The sequence below is a fragment of the Cucurbita pepo genome, chromosome LG03 (genome assembly GCF_002806865.2).
Source record: "Cucurbita pepo subsp. pepo cultivar mu-cu-16 chromosome LG03, ASM280686v2, whole genome shotgun sequence".
Classification (NCBI taxonomy): domain Eukaryota; kingdom Viridiplantae; phylum Streptophyta; class Magnoliopsida; order Cucurbitales; family Cucurbitaceae; genus Cucurbita; species Cucurbita pepo.
This window is the reverse complement of record NC_036640.1, coordinates 5,820,818-5,845,147: the sequence shown is the minus strand read 5'-3', so window position 1 is coordinate 5,845,147 and position 24,330 is coordinate 5,820,818. Positions and strand designations below refer to the sequence as shown.

Here is a 24,330-nt window from a genome sequence, read left to right as displayed (position 1 = left end):
AGACCTATGTTTAACATGATTTGATTGCATGTGATATATTGATTTTGTGGTAATTACACAGTGTGGGATTGAGTATTAGCCACTAAGGTCATCGTACAGTGTGAGCCTATATTTTTATTTTTTGTTTCGAAAGGGGACCAGAATTTTGATTTTAACCACCTGATATTGGTTGATGATTTTTGAAAAGTACCCGATGGTTGATTAGAATCTCTATGTATTGGAGAGAGTCGAGCTATACGATCCTAAAATTTGGGTAGGTCATGAGTGAGTGAATTTTTTAAGAAGAGAGAGAAAGGCACGATTGAATTTCTAAATTTGTAATTATGGATGGAGGGTACATGGGCCTAAGGACTATGTTTTAATATTGAATCCACCACTACTTTAGCCGTGGATCTAATTATTTGGAGTTCAAATTAAATTTCTCTATGCTCCAAATATAAAGTTTACGCCAGAAACATTTAATGGGCCTACCAATTATATACTTTAAATAATCATTCATTTATTGGTCGATACTACTGCAACAATTCTTTTTGGATAATAGGTACTGCAACAATTCTTTTTGGATAATAGGTACTGTAATTGGTATTTATGTGATCGGTTTAGTCGGTATTTTCTTTTATGGTTCATATTCTGGATTAAGTTCATCTATGTAATAATCAGATGAACTGAGTTGTAGACATGGAAGCGTAAGAACTCAACACGTAAATCCACTCCTTCACCCTCAACAATTCACTTTTACCTATTTTATTCATATTATTATTTACTTCATTTGTAATTACCATTATCATCCTAAACTTATACTATTTTTTGTTTAGGTGTTTCAAATTAACTAAATCATTCTATTTTCCATACCTCCTAAAATGTTTTCATACCTATTCACCTTTTAAAAATATATATATATATACAAATCATCATACATCAAAGTTCTTTGGCACATTTCTGAAAGTAGAATTATCTCGAAATTTTCTAAACAAGATCCTTTATAACTTTTCAAAACAAATAAAATTATTCCTCAATCCAAATTGATAAGATTCTAAACTTGGTACAAATCCTTTCCTATCAAAATTCTAAAAAACAGTTATGAAAGTAGAGCTATCTCGAACCTTAAAAGAAGAATATATACTATAGCTAGTCAACATTATTGTTTGCAAAATATAAAAATCTTTGTAGCCGAATATTTAACATGTCATCTAAATGAAAAAAGACGTAAGCCAAAGAATAATAACCCCATAGAATTAAATTATTTAAAAGGAAAGGAAAATAATAATAATAATAATAATAAGGTGATTAGTATATGATGTCACCCTCTTTAATTAATTTTGTTTGACATATAATATATGGTTTTCATGGATATCCAATCAGAATGTGTATTTATTTATAAATATTGAAAATTAGGAAAGATATATGGAACATTCTAAGATGAAATATAATATATGTGCCAAAAGTGGTGTGTGAACAAGAATATATAAATCTAATTAATTAAATTTAATTTTTTAAAACTTTATGCAAGAGAATAATGTATATATGAAATATTTAAAATTAAAGGTGGGAGATATTCATATACAGATACAACCAATTCAGTTCTTTTTGAGATTAAAATAATATAAGTCTATAATGTTGGTGACGGCTCTACTTTTGATTCATTATATTTATTTTATGTTCTTTAATCAACCATATCAACCCTAGCTAGGTGGCTAACTTTTCCAAAAAAAAATAAAAAATAAAAAATAAAAAAAATTAAAAAAAAAAAGTTAAAAGCCCTAGCCTAAGCTAGGGGAATTCTCACTAGTGGCTCGTAGAATGTCGCATATTTATCCATTTAAATACCTCTCGAGATTAGGGTTGATTAGGTAAAGAATGGAACGCACGTAGCTATCAAATCCTTAATGTAGATTGAAATTCTCATTCTCGTTGCATTCATTCTTTTTCCTGTTAAATTAATAAAGCCAAAGAGAATTTCATAAAAGAATATATATATATATATATATCTATTTTAATCAAATTAGTACCTTTAACATATATTAAAGAATTCCCGCTCTATCAAAGAGTGATCTAGTAAGATAGTTTTTTTAATCAAAGAATTCTCGGTATCCATTATGAAAAAGAAGAAGGTTATAATAGATATGGCTAGAAATCACTCATAAACAAAATTAAGCAAGGGTTGTTACGAGGGAACGAAACTAAACATTTCTTACAAGGGTGTAAAAACATCTCCCTAGTAGACAAATTTTAAAAACGTGAGATGATATGTAACGAGCCAAAGTGGACAACATCTACAAGTAGTGGCTGTGGACTTGATATATAATCAATAGCTTTACGTAAAAAAGTCGACAAATCGACTGTTCGTGACCCATAATTGATGTGAAACTTTATTCATATTCTAACGTATTCTTGGGTTGATTTGATTTGACTCCACAACAAACATTTGTTTTGTGTGTTAGAAGTTTGGATAATGCCAATATATTCACATTTATCTGAACATCCCCTTCTCCAAATTTTGCTTTCAGGTTTCTTATATTAACCATGTTTTGTTTCTTTGTCTTTGAAGACATGTCTGTGAAACAAAGTTGGTGACACAGACCCGAATCCACCAAAATTTCAAATCAAATTCTCTTTTCCCCTAAAAAGAAATGTTTTTCACAACTCGTCTTCCCATACACCGCCTTAATTTCCACGAACTTATCTCAACGCAACAAATCTAGTTGTTTATGTTGAGAGGGAGTCCCACGTCGGCCAATTAAGAGTTTGATCATAATACATATTCACTGTGGAGACCCATGATTCATTCCTTCGACACGATTGCCGAATGAAACAGCACCCGAACGAGATTGAGCGGATCATAATTGGCATCACCATGGGCATCATGAAGGTCTCATCATAGGCACCAAGTGGGGTTAAAATATATAAATGCGAGGGGCTTTTTGAAGTATCTCTCTGTTTTATAACCTTATATTCTTGTTGAATATAAAGGAGGTAATGAAACAATAATTGAAGAAATAATTAAATGATTCATAGTCATTAGGAGAACATGATTAATGAATTCAATCCATCTTAAAACGTGGATTAAGGTGAGACCCACTTAATTAGAGTTTCTAAAATGGTGTATAAATAAGGGAAATGGTGGGGTTGAAGCTCCAAACACAATCCCCTAAAACTAGAGCTTTCCTCCTCTGTCAAACAGAGCTATGGTGCAGAAGAAGATAGCTGATGAATATAGGCTGCAAATCATTACAGAGCAAAATAGTAATAATTTGATTGTAGTGAGAGAATACTGTGAAGAGAGGGATAAGGTGTCGGTGGAGAAGCTGGAGAGGCAGTGTGATGTCGGACAGAAAGGGAAGGCTTCTATTTTCACTGATCTTCTGGGTGATCCTATTTGCCGCATTCGCCACTTCCCTTTGCACCTCATGCTGGTAAATGCTCATTTATTTGTATGTGTTTTTAAAGTGGTACCTTTTAAATAGGAAGCTTTTTTGGGAATTGTGTCACAGGTTGCAGAGTATGGAGATGCTAGAGATATCGTTGGTGTTATAAGAGGATGTATCAAACATGTCACAACAGGCCATTCTCATCATCCCCTCGACCTCGCTTATATTTTGGGCTTAAGGGTCTCTACTACTCACAGGTCTGTCGATGTTTCTTACTATTTGGAATCACGAATCTTTACAATTGTATGATATTGTTAAACGTTATGCAATGCAGGAGGCTAGGAGTTGGCACAAAATTAGTTCAACATCTAGAGAAATGGTGCAAGCAAAAGGGTGCAGACTATGCATATATAGCAACAGAATGCGCTAACCAGCCCTGCATCAACATGTTTACACACAAGTTTTCATACACAAAATTCAGATCACCCACAGTGTTGGTGCAGCCTGTCCATGCTCACTACAAGCCAATAAGCTCAGGGGTTGCCATTGTGCGCATTCCCCCGCACGTTGTAGTTAAAATTTATCGCCAACTCTTTGCAAATGCGGAGCTCTTCCCCATGGACATTGATGCCATTTTGTCCAACAAGCTTAATTTGGGCACTTTCATGGCAGTTCCTAAGAAGCTGCTTCCTAATTGGAACCCTGAAACTGGGATTCTTCCTCAGAGCTTTGCAGTGTTGAGTGTGTGGAACACTAAAGAAGTTTTCAAGTTGCAGGTTAAGGGAGTGTCTAAGCTAACTTATGCATGTTGCATGGGGAGTAGAGTGTTGGATTCATGGGTACCATGGCTTAGATTACCTTCATTTCCAGATGTGTTCAGTCAATTTGGGGTGTATTTCTTGTATGGACTATCCATGAGAGGAAGTGATGGGCCACGGCTGATGAAGTTTCTATGTAGATTCGTGCATAACATGGCTAAGGATGATGTGGGATGTGGGGCGGTGGTAGCAGAGGTAGGCCAACAGGATCCTGTGAGAGCCGCCATACCCCATTGGAGAAGATTTTCATGGAGTGAAGATTTATGGTGCATCAAGAAGCTGAGAGATTTGGAAGGGGATGAGTGTAATTGGATCAAATCTCCACCTTCATCAGCAGGGATATTTGTTGATCCTAGAGACATCTAACTATATCTTTCTTTCTCCCACATCAGTACACAAAATCATAAAAGGAATGTTCATAAATCTCTAGCTTACTCTCCTTTTCCTTTCTCTTTTTTCTTTTCAATGCTCTTTCACTCGGTGTCTCCGGTTAAAATCGCACGACAACGCACACATTCGATCAATATGGAGTATATATATATATGGTTTCAGTTTACTAGATATAGTCTTAACAGATTTAAGCACATCTCTGCTTGGGATTCCAGACCCACTTAGCTGATTAAAGCAGAGGCGGGGGAATTGGCAAGTGGCAATTATGGAAAGAATATGGAGCATTGACAGAATCAGAAGCTTGCTAGAGGCTATAGAATAGGCTTTTTAGTTCAGGCATCCCTAAGTAATTTACTGCTACAGATATGGAAATAATAGAAATCAGTGTGGGGTTGGTCCCCTCCACAAAACACTCACAAAATCAAGTTATACATATATTCTTAGGGAACGATATCTCAGTTGGATCTATTACCATCATAATGTAAAAACCATTTTGAATGCCTCAACAAATGGACAACTAACAAAAATAGCATAGAATCCAATATCCTTTGACGAGGTTCTGTTGCATTGCCCTCTGTGGCATTAAGTCTGTCTATGTGAAAGATGAAACTCCCTTTTAATTACAATTAAGACGTGTGTGATCCTTACTACTGACATAGCTAATGGACTAGATTGTTAAAGTATACTCCCTTTTACATGAGAAACATTAGAGGTGATACGGTGAAACACATTTGTTAGTTCGAAATTGGTAGAATATGGGCCACATGTATTATTTAGTTGGAAATTGGTATGAAACTAAAGTAAGGGACCTGTAATTGATATAAAATTGACAAAAACAACGTTGGAGGTTATACTAGAAAAGGCCACTGTTGTTGTGTTGTTGTGTTGTTGTGATGTTGTGTTGTGTGCACTCTTGAAAATCCCAATTACTCAAAGCCAACACATATCCAGGCAAAGCCACCACAAAGGTGAGCAAGCCCAATACCAAATATCCAATATCCACAACTTCCTGCAACCCCACATCTACTCAATATCCAAGATCCACATCCCAATACCCAATATCCACATTCCACCCAACCCAACCCATCACTGTTTTGAATAAACATTAAATATTATTTTTCTTGAGTGGGTTTTTAAATATTGTTATAAAAAAAGAGTGGAAGTCAGAGTCTGGGAGATGAAAGGCCAAGAATTGTTATAGAGAAAGTCGGGTTTGTATGGCTACATTTTTATTATTTCAGTTTTAGAAAGAGTACGCGAATAGATTGTTCTTTCTATTGTGAAGAACGAGAGAGAAAAAGATACAAAAGAGAGAGTAATAGAAGAGTGTTTTGTCTCTCCATTCACACAAGAAAAATAGTGTGACTAAGATTTTTTATACCCACCATTCCTTAGCGTATGGTATTTATCTCAATTATTTAAGACTATTAAGTTAACCTAGGATGGTTTTGTTTTTATATGTTAATTTAAATGGTAATGATTTAAATATGCCCAAATTTGGTTGATTTTTCGAATAAAAGTCACCCTTATGGTTTTGGAGCGCATGCAAAAAAGATTTGGTTTCATTTTATAGTGGCGGTGGAACGCATGAAAATGGTTGTAGTGGGTTCATACGTGTATGCCACATTATTATATTTTATAACAAATATTAACCAAAATGTCTTACAATTTCAGGTCCTAATAATTTGGGAATAACAACAAATGACATGTCCCAACCATGGTTGGGAATAAGCATTTCACTCTTAGGTTAGGAAGATGTATAGTAAAAAATTATATCCGTAAAGCTACCTATAATAGATAGTTATTTATAGTAGATGATTATATCTAGTTAAAACTATATATATATATATACTTTCTATATTTCATGTATTCTCGGTTACTTACGGTACATAATTGGAGTCATCAATATAAATCCTTTATTTATAGTTCTCTTTGCATTTTCTCTATCCTATTTTTTGTGTTTGGAGTGTGTGCATTGTTGTGCGATCTTAACATTCACTACTCAGAAGAAACGTTGGAATCGACTTTAATTTTATTTGTAAGTAATCAAAACTAAAAGTTAAACAAACTTATGAATAAAGTTATGATTGTAACTAATGTTTTAATTCCAGCTCATCCAAAAGTTCAATTTTCTTCATCAAACCTTACTCGCTATGATTTAAACATAGGGTTAAAGTTTATGGGAGTTTATTGAAAGAAAATTTACAAAGGATTAAAGAGAAAGCTAGGAAGAGAGTTTAAAAGTATTAAAGGTTCATTTGATTCAACTCAATTTTTTTTTAACTAAATTGATTCATTAAATGTTACTATGGGTTATGGGTTAGTAATGGTATAATTTAATTAATTATTTTTATGTTTAGTCACACTTATATTAGAATGGTACCTTAAATGATGTTTGGATTGTTTATTGTTGGTACATAATTATGTTGAAAAGAAGGATGTAAAATTTTATACTAAAACGGAGCATGTGTGTTTATATGACGATTCAATGTACATAAACTCCAAGTGATTAAATTTGTGATCTCCCTATAGAGTACAAGTAGTATTAACGGGTAAGATTAGGATGTTAAGAGTTAGTTTGTCTAGACTATGATCTAGGATGAAATGCCTCCCGTTGTCAGAGAACCTTAGAAATGTGAGCGAAGACTAGCGAGTCCAATCCCTAGTGCTCTCGACCGAACTAGATTTAAGGAGCCCAAATAGAGAAACCTAGAGACATGAGTCCAAGTCAAAGTCACCAAGCTACCCTAGGGACCTAGAGGACCACCACGACAACCCTAGAAGATAAAGGTAGCCTCCTAGGTCGATAGTAGCAAGTACAGTGTCTGCGAAGCATCCACTTTCCTTTTTCACTCCATTATGAGTATTGTCGAGCTAGGCATGGGGCCGGTTAAGGATTGTGTGACTTAATAGTTTTGTTGGTTACCTTACCTCGCAAATCTGTCCTATGGGAGGGCAAAGATCACGTGGGTAGTCATTGGAACTAGTACATACAGGGGTCGTGCTCAAAACTTTGAGTGACTATATGGTCCAGTGGGACGTGATCACTAGCTAACCTTTTACGGATAACAAGTAAGCTAGCTCCACCAAACTGTCCCCACTAAAGAGTGAGTTATGTGGGGTAGAGCCTAAATCCAAGATATCGATTGACCGCTGCGTAGGCTAAGCTAGCTATTGTAAGTGGAAAAAGTTGTTCCCCTAGAGCGAAGAGTAAAGTCAGTGTTCTCTTGATAGGTCCAAAATGTGATAAAAGCCTACAAGTACGTTGTTTACCGAATATAATTTTATACCCACCCCTTCCTACATTTGTTTTTTTAGGTAATTGATGCTGCTAATCAGGTATTTGGGAGCTCTGCAACTATAAAGAGGTGTCGACTTAGAACATTTACCGTGTCCAAATTATTTGTAGATTGCCATATCATATACATATTTTGTATCCCACTTCGCGTTCCTTGTTTGAAGAACAAATCAAGTATATGTACATATAGTTTTTCATTGTCTTTAATAATTGCATTGCATAGTCGGTTAGTATCTAGCTTTTTTTTTATGTCACGAACCAAATTCTTAGTTTCTCCAAGAAAAATGATGAGAAAAGTGTCTTTTGATACTCCAATTGTCAATGGTTAGTCTGTTTTTGCATGTAGTCCTGATTTTCAGTCCTCCATGGTCAAAACGGAATGAATTCATCTAGTAGATTTTCATAATCAATTTCTAAGTATTTTCCAATCATAAAGTCTCGAGGCAAATGGATCTTCAAATCTCAACTACTCGATACATGTGTAGAAGTCGAAGAAAAATAATGACTTAAACATAACTCAATTAATATAAAACATATATATATATATTTTTTTAAAAATAGCATTAATAATTTTTTTTTATTTAGTTTCTAAATTTCTAAATTTTAAAAGTTTTTTTTTTCTTCAAATTTCTAAACTTTGTATAAAAAAGGTTAGTATTTTCTATTTTAAAATTAAACTAAAAATTTAGTGTGAGATTGTACATGAGTAGTAGAGGGAAACGAAACATTCCTTATATAAGGATGTGAAACCTCTTCTTAGTAGACCAAACCTTGAGGAGAAGTTCGAAAGGGACATTGGTTGGAGTGGGGAACGAAACATTCTTTATAAGGGTGTGAAAATCTCTCCTTAATAGACACGTTTTAAAATCACGAGGGGAAGCTCAAAAGGAAAAGTCCAAAGATAACAATATCTGCTAGCAGTGAGCTTGAACGGTTACAAATAGTATCAAAGTCAGGCACCGAGCAGTGTGGCACTAAAAACGTTGGGCTCCCAAAGAGGTAGATTGCATTTTTTATAAGGGTATGGAAACATCGGAAAGAGAAATCCCAAAGATATTGTTACATTTAGTCTCTAAATATTAGTCCTTTAACTTTACATTTGGTCTAAATTCAACCTTTTAAGAAATTCAGAAGATAAAATTGGAAGTGTAATGTCTTATTAAACACAAATTTTATTTTTATTTTTACGTTTAATAGATTCATTAATTTTAAAAAAGGTTCAAATCTAATTTTATCCCTAAACTTTTAAATTTGATTCATTATTTTTAACCGCCAAAATAGAATAAATTTAAAAGTTTAAGGATTAGTTAATAGTTCATAGATGGAAATAGAATAAATTTGAAAGTTTATAAATTTATTATATATTTTCTAGAGACAAATATGACAATTATGCTTCTAACTTCGCTATAAATACATTAATCACTCACACTAGCTGAGATAAAAAATATTGTGTATGATGTCAACAAACATAAAGCACGAAGATTCGAAACTTTAGTCTTAAAAAAAAAAAAAAGGAGTATATATCAATTATCGATGAATAGTACTCACGTTGGTTTTAGAACAATAATTGATACCTTATACAGTGAATAATCGCTCACACAAATAATTTTAGATTCGGATATAGGCTTGATCCACTACCTTCCAAGATCCACCAAAATGAAAAAAAATTAAAATAATTAAAAGGAGAATTGTCTTCATCATAAACTCTACCCCCAACATTCCATCAATTACGACCAACATTCCCATCAGCCTCCACATGGCTGCAGTGGGAAAAAGAAATTTAATTAATTAATTAATTAAAACCCCAAAACCTCTATTTGAGTAATTTTTTTTTAAAATAGCCTCGAGTGTTTTGATTTTGGAGAAAAGACCCCTCTCGAAAATGGACAATTAATACATTATATTCTTTCTTCATCGAGCGATGAATGAGAGTAAGAGACACGTAATCATTTTTAACCTTACTAGACAGAAATGTTGTTAAAATAGATAGAGTTTAGCCTCGTCACTAAACTTAGAGATCGAAAGAAACGTGTAAAAATGTTATACTTATTTAAGGTTCAAAATTTCTTTCCATCACAAACATTATCTAGGGGCCCAAAAAATATTGTTTTGGAAAGGAGTCCTTTTCTCTAAATACAAACTTTTTGGGGGACTAAAATTTAAATTTAAAAATTTAAAATTACCCCCATAAAGTTGGTGTGTCAGCAGATCTCATCCATTTATTGGTAAACAATGGTCTCCCACACTGGGTCCTTCAACAGCTGTCTCTGTCCCAACGCCATTGGATATCAACAACCAAATCCTCGCCCCCCCTCTTCCACGCTAATCTAGGGCAGAAGAATTAGGGGCTCCCCTCTCACAATGCCGGCCTCGCCGCACCTCCTTGCCTTCTTCCTCCTCCTCTGCACCGCCGCCTCTGTCTTCCCCGTCTCCGCTACCGACCACATCGTCGGCGCTAACCGCGGCTGGAACCCCGGCATCAACTACACTCTCTGGGCTAACAATCACACCTTCTTCGTCGGCGACCTCATCTGTAAGTAGTAAATCCTCTCTCTCTCTCTCTCTCTCTCCTGTATAGATCTTTGGACATTGAAGGGGAAGTTTTAGTTTCGTTTTACTTGTTTTTATGATCTTTTGAATTCAAGAAAAGTTCTGAGTATGATTTCCGTGTTGAGGTGCGACATCCTTCTCATTAATCAAAAGAAGGTCAAAAGTTAGAATAGCTTCCCACGATTGCAATGCTGTATCCTTAGAAGAAAAAGGAGCAGCCGAGTCGGTATTTGTCCGCTCCCTTCCTTCTCTGCCTCACCCCTGTGTTAAGAGTATTAATAGGATTACATTGCACACTAAATGTCAGTGTAAATAATGAATGATTTTGAAACAACAAGTTTAAGTCATCTCACCAATTGTGTCCTTGGTTTAGGTGTTAGTGGTGCCGCCATGTTGGTTCACTAAACAAAAATGGAAGGGACTAAAGGTTAGATTTTTAAAACGTGTTTGCTAGGGAGATGTTTCCACAGCCTTATAATAGGAGCTTCGTTCTCCTCCCCAACTAATGTGGGATCTCACAATCCACTTTACTTTGGGTCCAACGTCGTCACTTTCTCCCATCGATGTGGGACCCCCTCCCCATCCACCCTCTTCGGGACCCAACATCCTTGCTGACACATCGCCTCGTGTCCACCTCCTTCGGGGCTCAGTCTCCTCGCTGGCTCATCGCTCAGTGTCTGGCTTTGATACCATTTGTTACAGCTCAAGCTCATCGCTAGTAGATATTGTCCTCTTTGGACTTTTTCTTTCAAGCTTCTTCTCAAGGTCTTTAAAACGTATCTCTTAGGGAGATTTTGTTCTCCTCCCCAATTGACGTAAGATCTCGCAAGTATCTTACTAATTACTTCAAATACAATAGAGTCAAGCGATACTCGTAAGACGATGGTTTGATATTGTTGATGGTTTGTTAAGACTGCAAATTTAGGTATAATGTGTGGAAGTTAGTTCATAGGGGATTTGAGAAAGACATGTCTCCACTCTTTTGAAGTTGAAATATAATTAGTATTACATTACCCCAAGTCCTAACGCCTTGCAAACTAAAAATTTGGCAGCATTTAGGTATCAGAAGAACCAATACAATGTGTTTGAGGTTAACCAATCAGGGTATGACAACTGCACCACAGAGGGGGCCTTTGGGAATTGGAGCAGTGGCAAGGACTTCATTCCTCTCAACAAGGCCCAAAGGTACTACTTCATTTGTGGCAATGGGCAGTGTTTTAATGGCATGAAGGTGACCATTCTTGTTCATCCTCTTCCTCCTCCTCCATCTTCTCCCCTTGCCTCCAAGGATTCCTCGCCCTCCTCCGCCACACCCCGGACAGGTTCTCGACAATGGCAGATTCGTGCTCTGCTTGTCTCTTTGGCTTTGATTTGGTTTGGATCTGACTGGATTTAGTTGTTGAGCCATGGCTGGGGTATCTATGTAGAGGTCTTTGTTTTGGAATGGTTCTTTCGAGATTTCTAAATTTGGTAGCAGAATTGTCTCCCAATTCCCAAACTTGTGAGGAGGGGACATTTGTTTGATTGTTTTCAAATTTGTAGGCTGGTTGTGAATGCTTGGTTTGTTCTAATTTGTAATGACAATCACATTCAGGTTGTTTCAATTCCTTCCTGTTTGCTCCCAAATCGTGGGAGGATTAATTAAACATAATTTTTATGTTTTTAGATTTTAGTGTATCACACTTTTGAATTTAAAATTTTCAAATGCAAAATTACAGTATAAATAAATCTTAATAAATATAATATTTTTATAATAAAAACATTTTTCTAAATTTTTCCTCTATTCGCTATGGTGGGCGAAAGGTTTCCATAATTGCTTTCAATGAAATCTTTGTCCCCTTAATTGCCCTCATTGGAATCTTTGTCCCCTTCTTTTTTGGCATCAGTGTTGCCTTCATACTTCGTAAAACCATCAACGAGAATGACAATGTCAACTACAACTAGTTTTCGCATTTATGGACATTGTTTTGTTTTGTTTTTTTGTCGTCTTTTCCTTATTATTGTTTGTAGTTTAGTTGAGCTCAAACTACTCACCACCGACGTCACAAAAATCACAAAAATCGCTATGGTTACTATCGACTTCAAGAACACTGATGGCAAGAGGGAACACGAGTTAGCTTATTTTCATGTGAGTTCTACTCTTTTAGCCAAGTTCAAACTATTCACCACCAACTCACCATACCTTGAACAACACTGAAGGCGAAGGGGAACACAAGAGTTGGTTTGTCTTCATTTTGGTCATACTTTTGAGAATCATGTTTGTTGTATTCATGAGAGTGATTACCTAACCTAAAATGATGTACTCATTTAGTTCATAATTTTTTTTAAAAAAATAACAAACAAGTACCAACCGTAGAGCAACACTTAGCTTTGAACATGTGGGGGAAGAGGAAGAATTTGTAATGGTAATTGAAACAACCCGTAAATTGATACACTTTTATTAAAGTTTAATAAGGTTTAGATGGATGAAATTGAAAGTTTAAAGATAAAATTGATATTTAACTTTAAACTATTTTTATAGTTTATAAATATAATAAATATATTAACATACCATCTTAAACAACGTTTAAATTGACACCCTAAAGCAATTTGAACAATTTAAAAATTAATGATCTAATTACTGAAAACATGGAATACAAATCAACTTCCTAACTTCTAGTTACACAAATTTAACCAGCCAAACACTCCCATTAACAGGTGTTCTGTAACCAAAAATTTGTTAAAAGTTGTCACTGCAGAAAAGAATTTCAATCTGTATCTGATTTCGTATCATTTATTAACTGACAAATATAAGATCATTCCAACAAACTAAATCACAGTAAGTAGAGAGAACAAAGGCTCCAAAATTGAGTTGGATGAATTTCTCGAGCTCAGCCAAGTTTCTCCTACATCTACTTACACTTAATGTTAACATTAATTAAGAGGAAGAAAAAAAAAAAATTAATACAATCAATGGCATTCCGTTTGGTTACCTCCAGCAATTCTCTCTTTAGAGTGGCATCAGTCTTTTGTATCTGAAAAACCAAACAAATGCAGAAAATATGATAATTCCACTTACTCCTGTTATTAGAAGAACCCATTTGAATGCATCAGGATTCCCAAACATTGGTATTTCAAAATTCATGCCAAAAATTCCAGCTACCACCCCAAAAATGGCAACGACAAATGTTGCAGTAGTGAGTAGCAGCTCAAACTGGATCAACTGGTTACGTACATTATCCTGCACATGATAAACTTTTAGAGTAATTGAAGACAAATAAAGAAAGATACGACGGTATGACCACCAAGTTTTGAATTTTTCATAAGCAGTTTTCAACATGGGTCTGGTTTTTTAGGTTTTTTATGCTTATCCACTGAAATAGCAGCAGGAAGGACCTATTGTTAAGAATCACAACACTCCACAATAGTATGATATTGTCCACTTGAGCATAAGCTCTCATGGCTTTGCTTTGGGCTTCCCCAAATGGCCTCATACCAATGAAGATATATTCCTTACTTATAAACCCATGATCATTCCCTAAATTAGCCAACGTGGGACTCCCTTCCAACAATCCTCAACACATATGACAATTTACAGATATAACTATTCGTAGAAAACAGGGAGGATATTTAATTTAGTTTAGACGCGGATCAAATGCTGTGTTAAAGCATGGACCATACTCTAAGGTATTATGTTTTCCAAAACCCAACAGTTCAGCAGATAGAATGAAGTATGAACTGACAAAAGAAAAAGAGAGAGAACGTGCGCATACCAGCTGGATGTTGATGAAATCTTCTGTGTCATCGATGTATTCCTTCAACTAAAAGGGGGGAAATGAAATAAGAACGTCAACTTCATCACACATAGGTAAAGGAGAGAAGAAACTTATTTAGGTGCAATGCATACCGATGTCAACTTATTCAGGGTGCTATCAATGACAACAAAATATGCTTCAAGAAGCATCTCAAGCTCCTCTATATTTTCAGTTGAACTTTCTGAACTTTTCGTACTCTCATGCCGGCTCCTGGCAATGCTCAGGCTCTTCTCGAGCTTGCGAGATTCAGGTGGTGAAGATACAGGAGAAACAGGAGCAGAAAAGGATGCTCCATCAATTGATCTGTATCCAGTAACAGATTGATCGCCATAAACAAAGGATTCCATTCTCATTTTCTTCTCAGTCAGATACATTTCTGCCATATCTCCATCGTCATCCATGAGCTGCTCTATTTCATCCCTAACCTAAAAAGATGCAGCTCAAATAGAGAACAAAGACAGGAAATGTGCAGCTACCATTCACATGCCAAAATCAGGATCACTAGAGTTAATGCAGTATACCTTCTGAACCCTACGAGTCAGGGCAACAAGTCTACTTTTCAAGCGGCGGACCCGCTCCAAATTTAATGTACTGATTTTGGATGTAAGTTCATCTAGCAACGGGTATGCTTCGATTTCTAACTCTGCAGCCTTCGAGGAAATGGGCAAATGTAGATATTATCATATTAGATGAACCAATCATTAGCTAGTAAAAATATGATGATAAACAATCAAAGATGGTTTCATTTGTAGGGCATTAGTACACTTTTTCTTCATCCTCACTTTTGCCAAACTAAGAACCAAGCAAGAATGCAATACTGATATATTCATATGCATCTAAAAAATAAACATAACATTCCTAGACACCACGATTAACATGAATTAAACAAATGAAAAGAAAGAGCTCAAATTTCTATTTCTACGCACCTGGGAATCAAGAAATGTACAAGCTGCTTCCAAAGCAACTTCTAAAGCTCTGAATTCAAAGGGCAAATAATCAGGAGAGGTGTTTCCAAATACGTTATCGAAATTCCTGCTTCCTCTTCTTCGATTTAAGTCAGCTCCATGATTTGTGTCATTCTGCCAAACCTCATCAACCCCGGTGGTTTTCAATCGCCTCTGTAGCTCTACCACATACTGCAGTACATAACTATCAAGGGAATTTAATAGCAAAACTTCTTCAGCTGTTATAATGCATCGAATCTGCTCTAGATTGACCACAATAGCCTTCTCTCTACCAAGAATTGTTGAAGGGTAAACAAACAAAGGATCAAGCAAACGTAAATCACGCGCAGGTAGATCACAACGACGCATCATGGTGAACTTATCAACCTCAATAATCTGGGAGTTCCCAGAGGAATCTACTCGGATCCAAGATCTAAGTCCCTGCCCTCGCTTCTTCAGCCCTAGAACATCCACACCTTGAAAAGGCACCCTCCCAGAGGCTGATGGTCGATTATTAATTGTCTCCCTAAGATTAATAGCAGATGAAGGTTTCGGTGGAAGCAACCGCTCTTTGAGATCCGCCATTTACAGAGATATCTAAATGGAACAACATAAAAGAGTTGGGAAACAAACACATTTCCAATTAACCCCATATGCATCAGCTAAAAACATATATATTATATATTGTACAGATATATAAACGCCCGCATCGATTTCCTCAATCACGCACTTCAAGCTCGAACAAACAATAATCAGTAACATGATATCAAACATTTTCGCTACATTAAATGTAACAGTCATTAAATAATCCAGTCCATCCGCAATGTTCGTGCAGTCTAGAAATGAAAGTTACCTACCAAACATTCTCAACCACATCTATGTCCCACCGGAATAACTCCCGAATCTATAGATGTAAACGGCAACCGCAGGTATCAAAGCATGTAACGAAACAACAGAAAGCGCAAAAGAGAAAGAGAATCACCTCCAAAGGAGAACTAAGGCGGCGGTCCTCAGAGAGCGTGAAGAAATATATCTAATCACTTATCTCGGGCTCTGAAATGAAAGATTTCACAGACGAAAACAGATTAAATTAAGGATTGAAGAAGAAAAGATGAACGAAAACCTAGATTGGAGAAGCGATCGAATGAAGCAGCGGGAAAGGATGAGAACTCCGATTGGCTTACGTGAAAAGATTAACAGAGATTGAAAATGGGAGTAGTGATTGATGGAGGAAGAAGAACCAAGAAAAGAAGCCAAGCAGGTTCAGGAATCTCAGGCTTCACTGATGCTGACCATATCATTTCACTAACAAATTTAATTCTCAATTATGCAAAAATAATAATAATAATAATAATAATTTCATGGATAAAAATTTATGGATTAATTTACATAATAATTATAATGAGTAACTAAATTAATTAAATAATTTTTATTTTTATAATGATTAAATACATTTATTTATTTTATAGGGTTTATATTTTTATATGCTGACATAAAAAATAAAATGAAAAAAAAGGGACTAAATTACTTACCTCTAATGGAATTTAAAATACATTGTTATGTGAGTTAACTGAATTTTGAATAATATTATTGTAATGAAATCTCTTTACTTCCCTTCCTAATTAAATTAAATTTAAATTTGGATGATTACCAAAATATCATTTTATATTTATAATTATCTTGAACTAAAAAATGTTTTCCTAATTATTCAATTTCTTTATTATTAATAAGAATTTTAATATCTAAATTAAACCAAATTAGGTAATTTTTTTTGTTCAGTAATTTTTTTTCCAAATTAGGTAATCCCTTTAATTGATGCCTTTCTTTGAGATTATGCTATTATTGAAAACACAAAATTTATCCTTATAAATTCGATTTAATTACATAATATTATTTAATTTATTTTAAAATCATTACCTGATCTAATTCTCTATCGCTCGAGTAAGTCAAAGCAACGAGATTCAAAATATTAGCATTTTTTTTATTATAAAAAAGTCCATTATCTATCGTTGTGTATCATTATTGAGAGAGAGCCAAAACGAAATTATAAAAGTAACATAAAGGCAAAAATTGTCATTATTAATAATTAAAAACAAAAACTTGATTATCTTAATTTGATTAGAACATTTAATTTTAAAATTAAAGTATTTGGATGAAAATAGGGCATAAGTTATGTTTTTTTTTTTTTAAATGTTATACATTTATCCCAATGGAGTAATATGGTTGAAATTTTATTTGAAGTAATTAACTAAAATAAATAAAAGCTTGTTTGGTATTACAGAGGTAGTGCCCTCCAAGTCGTCAGACCAATCAAGACACTCAAGAGCCACAACAAGAACATGTGGATAACATGCATGATGTTCTATTTACAAGTGAAGACCTTTGAGAGATTATTGGCAGAAGCAAAATTATGCCACGAGAGGAGGATTCTAGTGATGTTTTGCACAAATAAAGAACTAAAGCAGGTAATGTTAAAATATAGCCACTAGCCCAACAGCGTTAAGCTCAACGTATGAGTAATTATATTTATGTTAAGAAAATGATTTAGGAATTTTAAGAATAAATTTAGGAAAATGATTTAGGTATTTTAGAAAAAACGTGGATAAATTTTAAGAATAGATTGGCTACTATATAATATAAATACCCCTCCATTCTACTTAGTTCATCATCCCAAAAAATCGCAAACGAAAACAAAGTAGTAGTTTCTACAGGGTCTTTGTAAATCTCTTCTCAATTGATCTTAATAAAGTGTAAGTGTGCGAGTGTTTCCACAGAGAGTTGTGTTCAACAGATGTTTACCTTGAAGATCACAGTCGAAGAAGAGATATTGAAGCACATTCGGGATGACAAGATACCAAAAGAAGTATGAGATATGTTCGTGACACTTTTTTTAAAGAAGAACGTTACAAGGTTGCAACTTCTGAAGAACGAGCTATTATCAATCTCACAACACGTCATGACGAATGCTCCATACAACTATAGGGTCTAATCGATTTGTCAGGAGATAACCGAACTAGAATCTGAGTCCACCATGGAAAAAACTTGAATGAAGAGATTGTTACCCTAAAATTCAGATTAACCCATATGAATTCTAACTCATTATTAGATTCTATCTACCTAACATTCACAACTAAACTCCTAATATAGTTCATAATATTTTAATTTGGCTAAACAAACTCATTTCAAATACCTTCAAAAAATGTGAAATCCGAGCTGATTGCTCCACCAAAATTACCGTCGCTGCGGCCAAGATGCAAGTAGGAGAGGCATGGGTCTACGCTCAAACCAAGGTTGGATAAACGGGTCGTAGGTGCAGGGTTGGGTGTCTTGGGCCGATTTTATTGGGCCATGGGCTTGCAAATGCTGGTGGAATCGCGCGCTGAATTTCACGGTAATGCCTGTCCAAGGCGTGTTATCTGTGTCTGCATGTCGGATGTCCTGGTCATGCTTGTCCAAGACGTATTGTCTATGGCCGTATATCCATTCCGAACCTCTTTTACCTGCTTTCATGTTAGATAGGTTTTTTTTTATTTCATGTTGTGTCAATACCGAAGTGTATGACCGGTCCAAAATCAATTTAGCTGTCAATTCAGCAACCCTACCTGTCTCAGGGACTGTAAAGAGAACTTCGATAAAAATAGGGACTTGGACAAAAAAAATCAAGTTTTATGATTATCAAGATGGACAACCATACCCCTAGCGAAATGTTTAGTAGTAATGGGGTCTAACCCGACAATCTTCAGACAATCACCCATCAACCAAAATGGATGAAAATGATGTCGACACTACAATTAAGAAGGGATATTATCGATGTTGAACTCACACTCGCTTCCATTGCCATGATTGAAGAGGAGAACTCAAGATACTCACTCCAATAGCAATCTCGTAGCCACTACAAGAACACTACGACATAGGACCAAAAAGTCAGACAATGTATTTATCTCCACCTAGGCAGATAGACTACAAGTTCGATGTTATGTCGGGGTCAGATCACCTACCATAGATGTGTGCAATACGACCCAACCTGAGCTAGCTAAATTCTACAAACAACTAAAAGAATTGTTGATAGTCAGGTGCATTAGACCCAAAACTCTTGTTAGTGATTATCCAAATGCTAGAGAGACACTAAGTCAACACCTCCATTGAAGGAGGGAGACAGAGACGAACCTCTTAAGCAACTTATATTCATGAAGAAATACCATCAAAACGAATGAAGAGAAGGGTCGGTCAAATGCATCGTCCATGAAAATTTCAAGATGGATATTGAGTTCTGATCAAGTTGAAGTTAGATCAACTCCGATTTCAAGACAACAAGAACCAGGAACTGGTGTGAAAATACTATGGACCAGTTGAAGCTATCCACAAAGTCAAGAATGCATCATATAGAATTCAATTGCTCCTATTGATGCAAACTAGCTCTATTATCCATGTCAGTAACTTGAAACATTACTATCCCGACTAAAAAAACATCAAGCAAAAGGTGGTACAACCTCATGTAAAGAAGAACAATTTTCCCAGCAAAAAAAGTAGGAGACTCTGACAGAGAAGACAGAAAGAATTAACGAACCAAGAAGTAGTTTTTAACAGTTCCTTGTAGATTGGAAAAGACTTATCAATGTTGAGAACAACTGGAAATGCGTTGAGAGACCTGAAGTTAGTCTCGCCCTACATCACTAAGTTCGTGAAGATTCAGTTGACAGAAATGTCAACCAATTGAATGGAGGAGGATGTCATGGTCATGCTTGACATTCCGAACCTCTTTTACCTGCTTTCATGTTAGATAGGTTGTTTTATTTCATGTTGTGTCAATACCGAAGTGTATGACCGGTCACCAAAATCAATTTAGCTGTCAATTCAGCAACCCTACCTGTCTCAGGGATTGTAAAGAGAACTTCGATAAAAATAGGGACTTGGACAGAAAAAATCAAGTTTTATGATTATCAAGATGGACAACCATACCCCTAGCGAAATGTTTAGTAGTAATGGGGTCTAACCCGACAATCATTCAGACAATCACCCATCAACCAAAATGGATGAAAATGATGTCGACACTACAGTTATGAAGGGATATATCGATGTTGAACTCACACTCGCTACCATTGCCATGATTGAAGAGGAGAACTCAAGATACTCACTCCAATAGAAATCTCGCAGCCGCNAGCCACTACAAGAACACTACGACATAGGACCAAAAAGTCAGACAATGTATTTATCTCCACCTAGGCAGATAGACTACAAGTTCGATGTTATGTCGGGGTCAGATCACCTACCATAGATGTGTGCAATATGACTCAACCTGAGCTAGCTAAATTCTACAAACAACTAAAAGAATTGTTGATAGTCAGGTGCATTAGACCCACAAAAACTCTTGTTAGTGATTATCCAAATGCTAGAGAGACACTAAGTCAACACCTCCGTTGAAGGAGGGAGACAGAGAGGAACCTCTTAAGCAACTTATATTCATGAAGAAATACCATCAAAACGAATGAAAAGAAGGGTCGGTCAAATGCATCGTCCACGAAAATTTCAAGATGGATATTGAGTTCTGATCAAGTTGAGGTTAGATCAACTTCGATTTTAAGACAACAGGGGACTAGTGTGAAAATACTATGGACCAGTCGAAGTTATCCACAAAGTCAAGAATGCATCATATAGGACTCAGTTGCTCCCATTGATGCAAACTAGCCCTACTGTCCATGTCAGTAACTTGAAACATTACTATCTCGACTAAAAAGACATCAAGCAAAGGTGGTACGACCTCGTGTGAAGAAGAATAATTTTCCTAGCAAAAAAAGTAGGAGACTGTAATAGAGAAGACCGAAAGAGTTAATGAACCGAGAAGTAGTTTTTAACAGTTCCTTGCAGATTGGAAGAGACTTATCAATGTTGAGAACAATTGGAAGTGCGTCGAGAGACCTGAAGTTAGTCTCACCCTACATCACTAAGTTCGTGAAGATTCAATTGACAGAAATGTCAACCAATTGAATGGAGGAGGATGTCATGGTCATGCTTGTCCAAGGCATGTTGCCTGTGGTTGCATGTCAGATGTCCTAGTCATGCTTGTTCAAGACATGTTGTCTATGGTTGCATGTCTGTTTCAAACCTCTTTCACTTGCTTTCGTGTTAGATAGGTTTTTACTATTTCTTATTGTATCAATATGGGGTGTATGACGGGTCATCAAAATCATGTCTACACCACCAGAGCTAAAATGCCCCAAAATGCGTTGTAAGGAATGTGACTAATTGTCAATTCTTCCAAACTAGGTTATATGCTATCAAAATCATTGGTGTTGTTTATTTGCTTTTAACTTAACATTGATTTCTTTCAAACGTGACTCAAGGCTCGATATAGGCTAAGGTTGTCCACAAAGTCCAACTTCCGTACGGCTAACTTGTTCGCCAAATTAGAACAAGTGTCGCACAATCGCTATCCCAATACCATAAGAGTATGATTGTGACATTGGGTGGGTCGATGAAACGGACTTGGGCTGCCGAAAGCAAACTTGGGTTGGGTGGTGACAATAGGTTTGAAAGTTTGGCTGGCCAGGTTTGGATACAAGCCTAGTTGGGACGTGTAGGTAGCGTGTTTTATAGATTGCCTTTTTCCTGAGTTTTTTTCTTTTTTTTTTATCGTTTAGCCCTATTTTCACCATTTTGTCCAATTTCAATCTATTCTAACCCTACAAATTCCTAAATTATGAAGCAAATTTTTATATCTAATTTTCTATGATTAACTAACATTTTTCTAATACTAAAAATTCAAAGAACAGCTAAGATCGGAGTAAATTCGCCTAACAATTTTGATGTTACCTTTATTGCAGAAAAGCTTAAATTCCTAAAATATCTAACTCATTCAAAATGGTTTTGAGAGTAAGACTTCGAACTACATATATTCTTTATTTATAAAATCATAATCATTCCCTAAACTAGCTAATGTGAGACTACCTTCTAACAATTCTCCCCTCACACAAAGTACACTATAAAGCTTTGTTCGACACACTTGAGTTACTTTTGATTACACTTTTGAGGCTCACAATTTCTTTGTTCGACATTTAAGGATTCTATTGACATGACTAAGGTAAGAGCATGACTTCAATACCATGTTGGGAATCATGAATCTCTACCATGATATGATATTGTTTATTTTGAGCCGCTTTCATGACTTTGTTTTGAGCTTCCCAAAAGGTTTCATAACAATGGAGATGTATTCCTTACTTATAAACTTACGATCATTCCCTAAATTAGCCAACGTGAGACTACCTCTCAACAATTCTCGAACACTCATTCCTAAGCAGTCAATCAACTATTCCAACCGTGTAGATTCCTAATAACATATGTTATTGTCAGTCAACTATTCCAACCGTGTAGATTCCTAATAATATATGTTATTGTCGGTTGATCGGTGCCAGAATCTTCAACTGACATCTAAATTCTTTGGAAATTTGTGAGTGTTCCCTTCTTCGTTTCCTCGTCTCCAGATTATATTTGTTCAACTTTTTTTAATTTTAGATTTAATCTATTTATTTGGCATATTTTTTAAGATTCTTATATAATAACTAAAATCAATATTTTTGTTAAAATTTATTTTTATTTCACATATAAGTATAATGTATAGATTAATATATATGTTATGTATGCCTTGCGAAAAAAAAAAGAATAATTAAATGGACAATTTTGATTGTAAATGTATTTTCATGTTCTACTATAAGTCGTTATTGATCGAGTACACACGAATATGACTGATCGACAATAAACTTCGAAATTAAAATGTATGGATAAAACAAGGAAGATGAAACACAAATGCCCCACCACAACTATGATAGGGCATCTTGAGGGCCTTTCCACATTATTAAAAGCCGAAGGCCCACTCTATTGACCTTATTTACAAAAGCATTTGAAAACAGGGAAGAGATTTTCCAGTCTTCCCTGGGCCCTTTCCCACTACAATGGCCGATGTTGACAGATTTAACGACGGTTCTTCTATTCACAAATGCTACTTAATTTTCTTCTAAATGTAGGGATTGATATGCGAGGAATAATCCCGAATTCCTGCTCCTTCCCATCCCATCCATTCTTCCCATAACTCCCAATCAGGATCATCCATTCCTCTCATCGCTTCATCCACCCCTTCCTCACACGATTCACGTGTCTCTATTGGTGTCGATATACCTCTTAAGTTGTTCATCACAATCTGCTTCACCAGAAACTTAATTTGGTTAATTGTTACATCCATTTCGCTATTGTAAAAAAGACTGCTAAATTGTACATTAAAAAAAAATGGAACAAACACTCTATTTCACATGCTGTAAGGTCAAATAAAAGAACCGCGAAGAAATAGTCAAATTCTTCATTCAATTTAATTAGTTATTGTGTTTGGAAAAAGAATCAATAACTTCCTCTACAAACGTAATGAATTCCAATAATTGATCCTAATCATAGTATATAAGGAAGAAAACGTAATGAATCAGGAATATCAACACGTACATCGTAAGCTTCATTGATTTGATGAAACTGCACGCCACAATTACTTCCTCTACAAACGTCAGGATGATACTGAAAACCCGGCGAAATTGAAACAATCAGAAAACAGAGTGAGGAAGAAACGATGAAATGGAAGGAAGGAAGGAAGGAATGGAACCTGAAGAGCGAGGCGTCGGAAGGCCTTTTTGACCTCAGATTCAGAGGCGCCAGGTTGAATCCGAAGAGTTTGATAAGGATCCAGCAGAGAAGAAGAACAAGTAACCCTAACTCGATTCCTAGAACTCCGATCCTTGTTGGAACGATTTCTATGGCGGATCCAGAACGAAGACGAAGAGGACGAAGAACCAGTGCGGGCGATGGAGATTCCAGCAGTAGCAACGGACGCCATTAAGAAGAAGAAGGAAGAAGAAACCGATGGAAGAGGGAGAGTGAAAGTGGAAGGGGGGAAACGGGGAAGGGTGGGAATAAATAGAAAATGAATATTGGGAGGGTGTGGAGGGCCGAGATCGGCGGTTCTTATCCAGTGGGCCCAATTTAGAGACAGATGACGTGTCCCCTCGAGGTGGCCTAAAAAAGGACACAAACTTCCGTTCTTATCCAACTTCTTTTTTCGTTTGACCTTTTTACCTTTTTACCGGGGTCTGGTGGCAAATATTCACAATTTACCGCTGTGATTTCCCCCCCCCC

The 24,330-nt window shown here is 35.8% G+C and overlaps 4 protein-coding genes across 8 annotated transcripts; 2 read left to right on the top strand and 2 right to left on the bottom strand.

Annotated features, from left to right (window-relative positions):
* The first annotated feature begins 3,047 nt into the window (after nucleotides 1-3,047).
* LOC111789909 (probable N-acetyltransferase HLS1) lies at nucleotides 3,048-4,627 on the top strand. Its single transcript, XM_023670628.1, has 3 exons — nucleotides 3,048-3,413; nucleotides 3,492-3,625; nucleotides 3,703-4,627. Exons 1-3 carry the CDS (start codon nucleotides 3,186-3,188, stop codon nucleotides 4,550-4,552), a joined length of 1,212 nt encoding a protein of 403 aa, XP_023526396.1. The 5' UTR covers nucleotides 3,048-3,185; the 3' UTR covers nucleotides 4,553-4,627.
* Nucleotides 4,628-10,110: 5,483 nt separating this feature from the next.
* LOC111790001 (lamin-like protein) lies at nucleotides 10,111-12,089 on the top strand. The gene is made up of 2 exons (XM_023670756.1): nucleotides 10,111-10,407; nucleotides 11,477-12,089. The coding sequence occupies exons 1-2, from the start codon at nucleotides 10,236-10,238 to the stop codon at nucleotides 11,818-11,820; spliced, it is 516 nt and encodes a 171-aa protein (XP_023526524.1). The 5' UTR covers nucleotides 10,111-10,235; the 3' UTR covers nucleotides 11,821-12,089.
* Nucleotides 12,090-13,165: 1,076 nt separating this feature from the next.
* On the bottom strand, nucleotides 13,166-16,457 carry LOC111791708 (magnesium transporter MRS2-1-like). 5 transcript variants are annotated; one of them, XM_023673177.1, is made up of 7 exons: nucleotides 16,145-16,457; nucleotides 16,020-16,066; nucleotides 15,145-15,759; nucleotides 14,740-14,868; nucleotides 14,311-14,643; nucleotides 14,177-14,224; nucleotides 13,166-13,644 (listed from the first exon to the last, which is right to left on the bottom strand). In XM_023673177.1, exons 3-7 carry the CDS (start codon nucleotides 15,745-15,747, stop codon nucleotides 13,414-13,416), a joined length of 1,344 nt encoding a protein of 447 aa, XP_023528945.1. In that variant the 5' UTR covers nucleotides 15,748-15,759; nucleotides 16,020-16,066; nucleotides 16,145-16,457; the 3' UTR covers nucleotides 13,166-13,413. The 5 variants fall into 5 exon arrangements, with proteins under 5 accessions (XP_023528945.1, XP_023528944.1, XP_023528943.1 ...); XM_023673176.1 differs by having other exon boundaries at nucleotides 15,145-16,066; nucleotides 16,145-16,215; nucleotides 16,347-16,457; XM_023673175.1 differs by lacking the exon at nucleotides 16,020-16,066 and having other exon boundaries at nucleotides 16,145-16,215; nucleotides 16,347-16,457.
* Nucleotides 16,458-22,898: 6,441 nt separating this feature from the next.
* LOC111789956 (chaperone protein dnaJ 8, chloroplastic-like) lies at nucleotides 22,899-24,096 on the bottom strand. The gene is made up of 3 exons (XM_023670696.1): nucleotides 23,801-24,096; nucleotides 23,647-23,715; nucleotides 22,899-23,353 (listed from the first exon to the last, which is right to left on the bottom strand). The coding sequence occupies exons 1-3, from the start codon at nucleotides 24,029-24,031 to the stop codon at nucleotides 23,171-23,173; spliced, it is 483 nt and encodes a 160-aa protein (XP_023526464.1). The 5' UTR covers nucleotides 24,032-24,096; the 3' UTR covers nucleotides 22,899-23,170.
* Between the last annotated feature and the right edge of the window lie 234 nt (nucleotides 24,097-24,330).

Excerpts from the sequence above, each read along its gene's own strand:
- LOC111789909 (XM_023670628.1), top strand. The coding sequence starts at position 3,186 with ATGGTGCAGAAGAAGATAGCTGATGAATATAGGCTGCAAATCATTACA. Across the intron at positions 3,414-3,491 it reads TCCCTTTGCACCTCATGCTG|GTTGCAGAGTATGGAGATGC; the intron begins GTAAATGCTCAT and ends ATTGTGTCACAG. Across the intron at positions 3,626-3,702 it reads AGGGTCTCTACTACTCACAG|GAGGCTAGGAGTTGGCACAA; the intron begins GTCTGTCGATGT and ends TATGCAATGCAG.
- LOC111790001 (XM_023670756.1), top strand. The coding sequence starts at position 10,236 with ATGCCGGCCTCGCCGCACCTCCTTGCCTTCTTCCTCCTCCTCTGCACC. Across the intron at positions 10,408-11,476 it reads CTTCGTCGGCGACCTCATCT|CATTTAGGTATCAGAAGAAC; the intron begins GTAAGTAGTAAA and ends AAAATTTGGCAG.
- LOC111791708 (XM_023673177.1), bottom strand. The coding sequence starts at position 15,747 with ATGGCGGATCTCAAAGAGCGGTTGCTTCCACCGAAACCTTCATCTGCT. Across the intron at positions 14,869-15,144 it reads GTACATTTCTTGATTCCCAG|GCTGCAGAGTTAGAAATCGA; the intron begins GTGCGTAGAAAT and ends ATTTCCTCGAAG. Across the intron at positions 14,644-14,739 it reads TGACTCGTAGGGTTCAGAAG|GTTAGGGATGAAATAGAGCA; the intron begins GTATACTGCATT and ends GCATCTTTTTAG.
- LOC111789956 (XM_023670696.1), bottom strand. The coding sequence starts at position 24,031 with ATGGCGTCCGTTGCTACTGCTGGAATCTCCATCGCCCGCACTGGTTCT. Across the intron at positions 23,716-23,800 it reads TCCGACGCCTCGCTCTTCAG|TATCATCCTGACGTTTGTAG; the intron begins GTTCCATTCCTT and ends CCGGGTTTTCAG. Across the intron at positions 23,354-23,646 it reads AAATCAATGAAGCTTACGAT|ATTGTGATGAACAACTTAAG; the intron begins GTACGTGTTGAT and ends CTGGTGAAGCAG.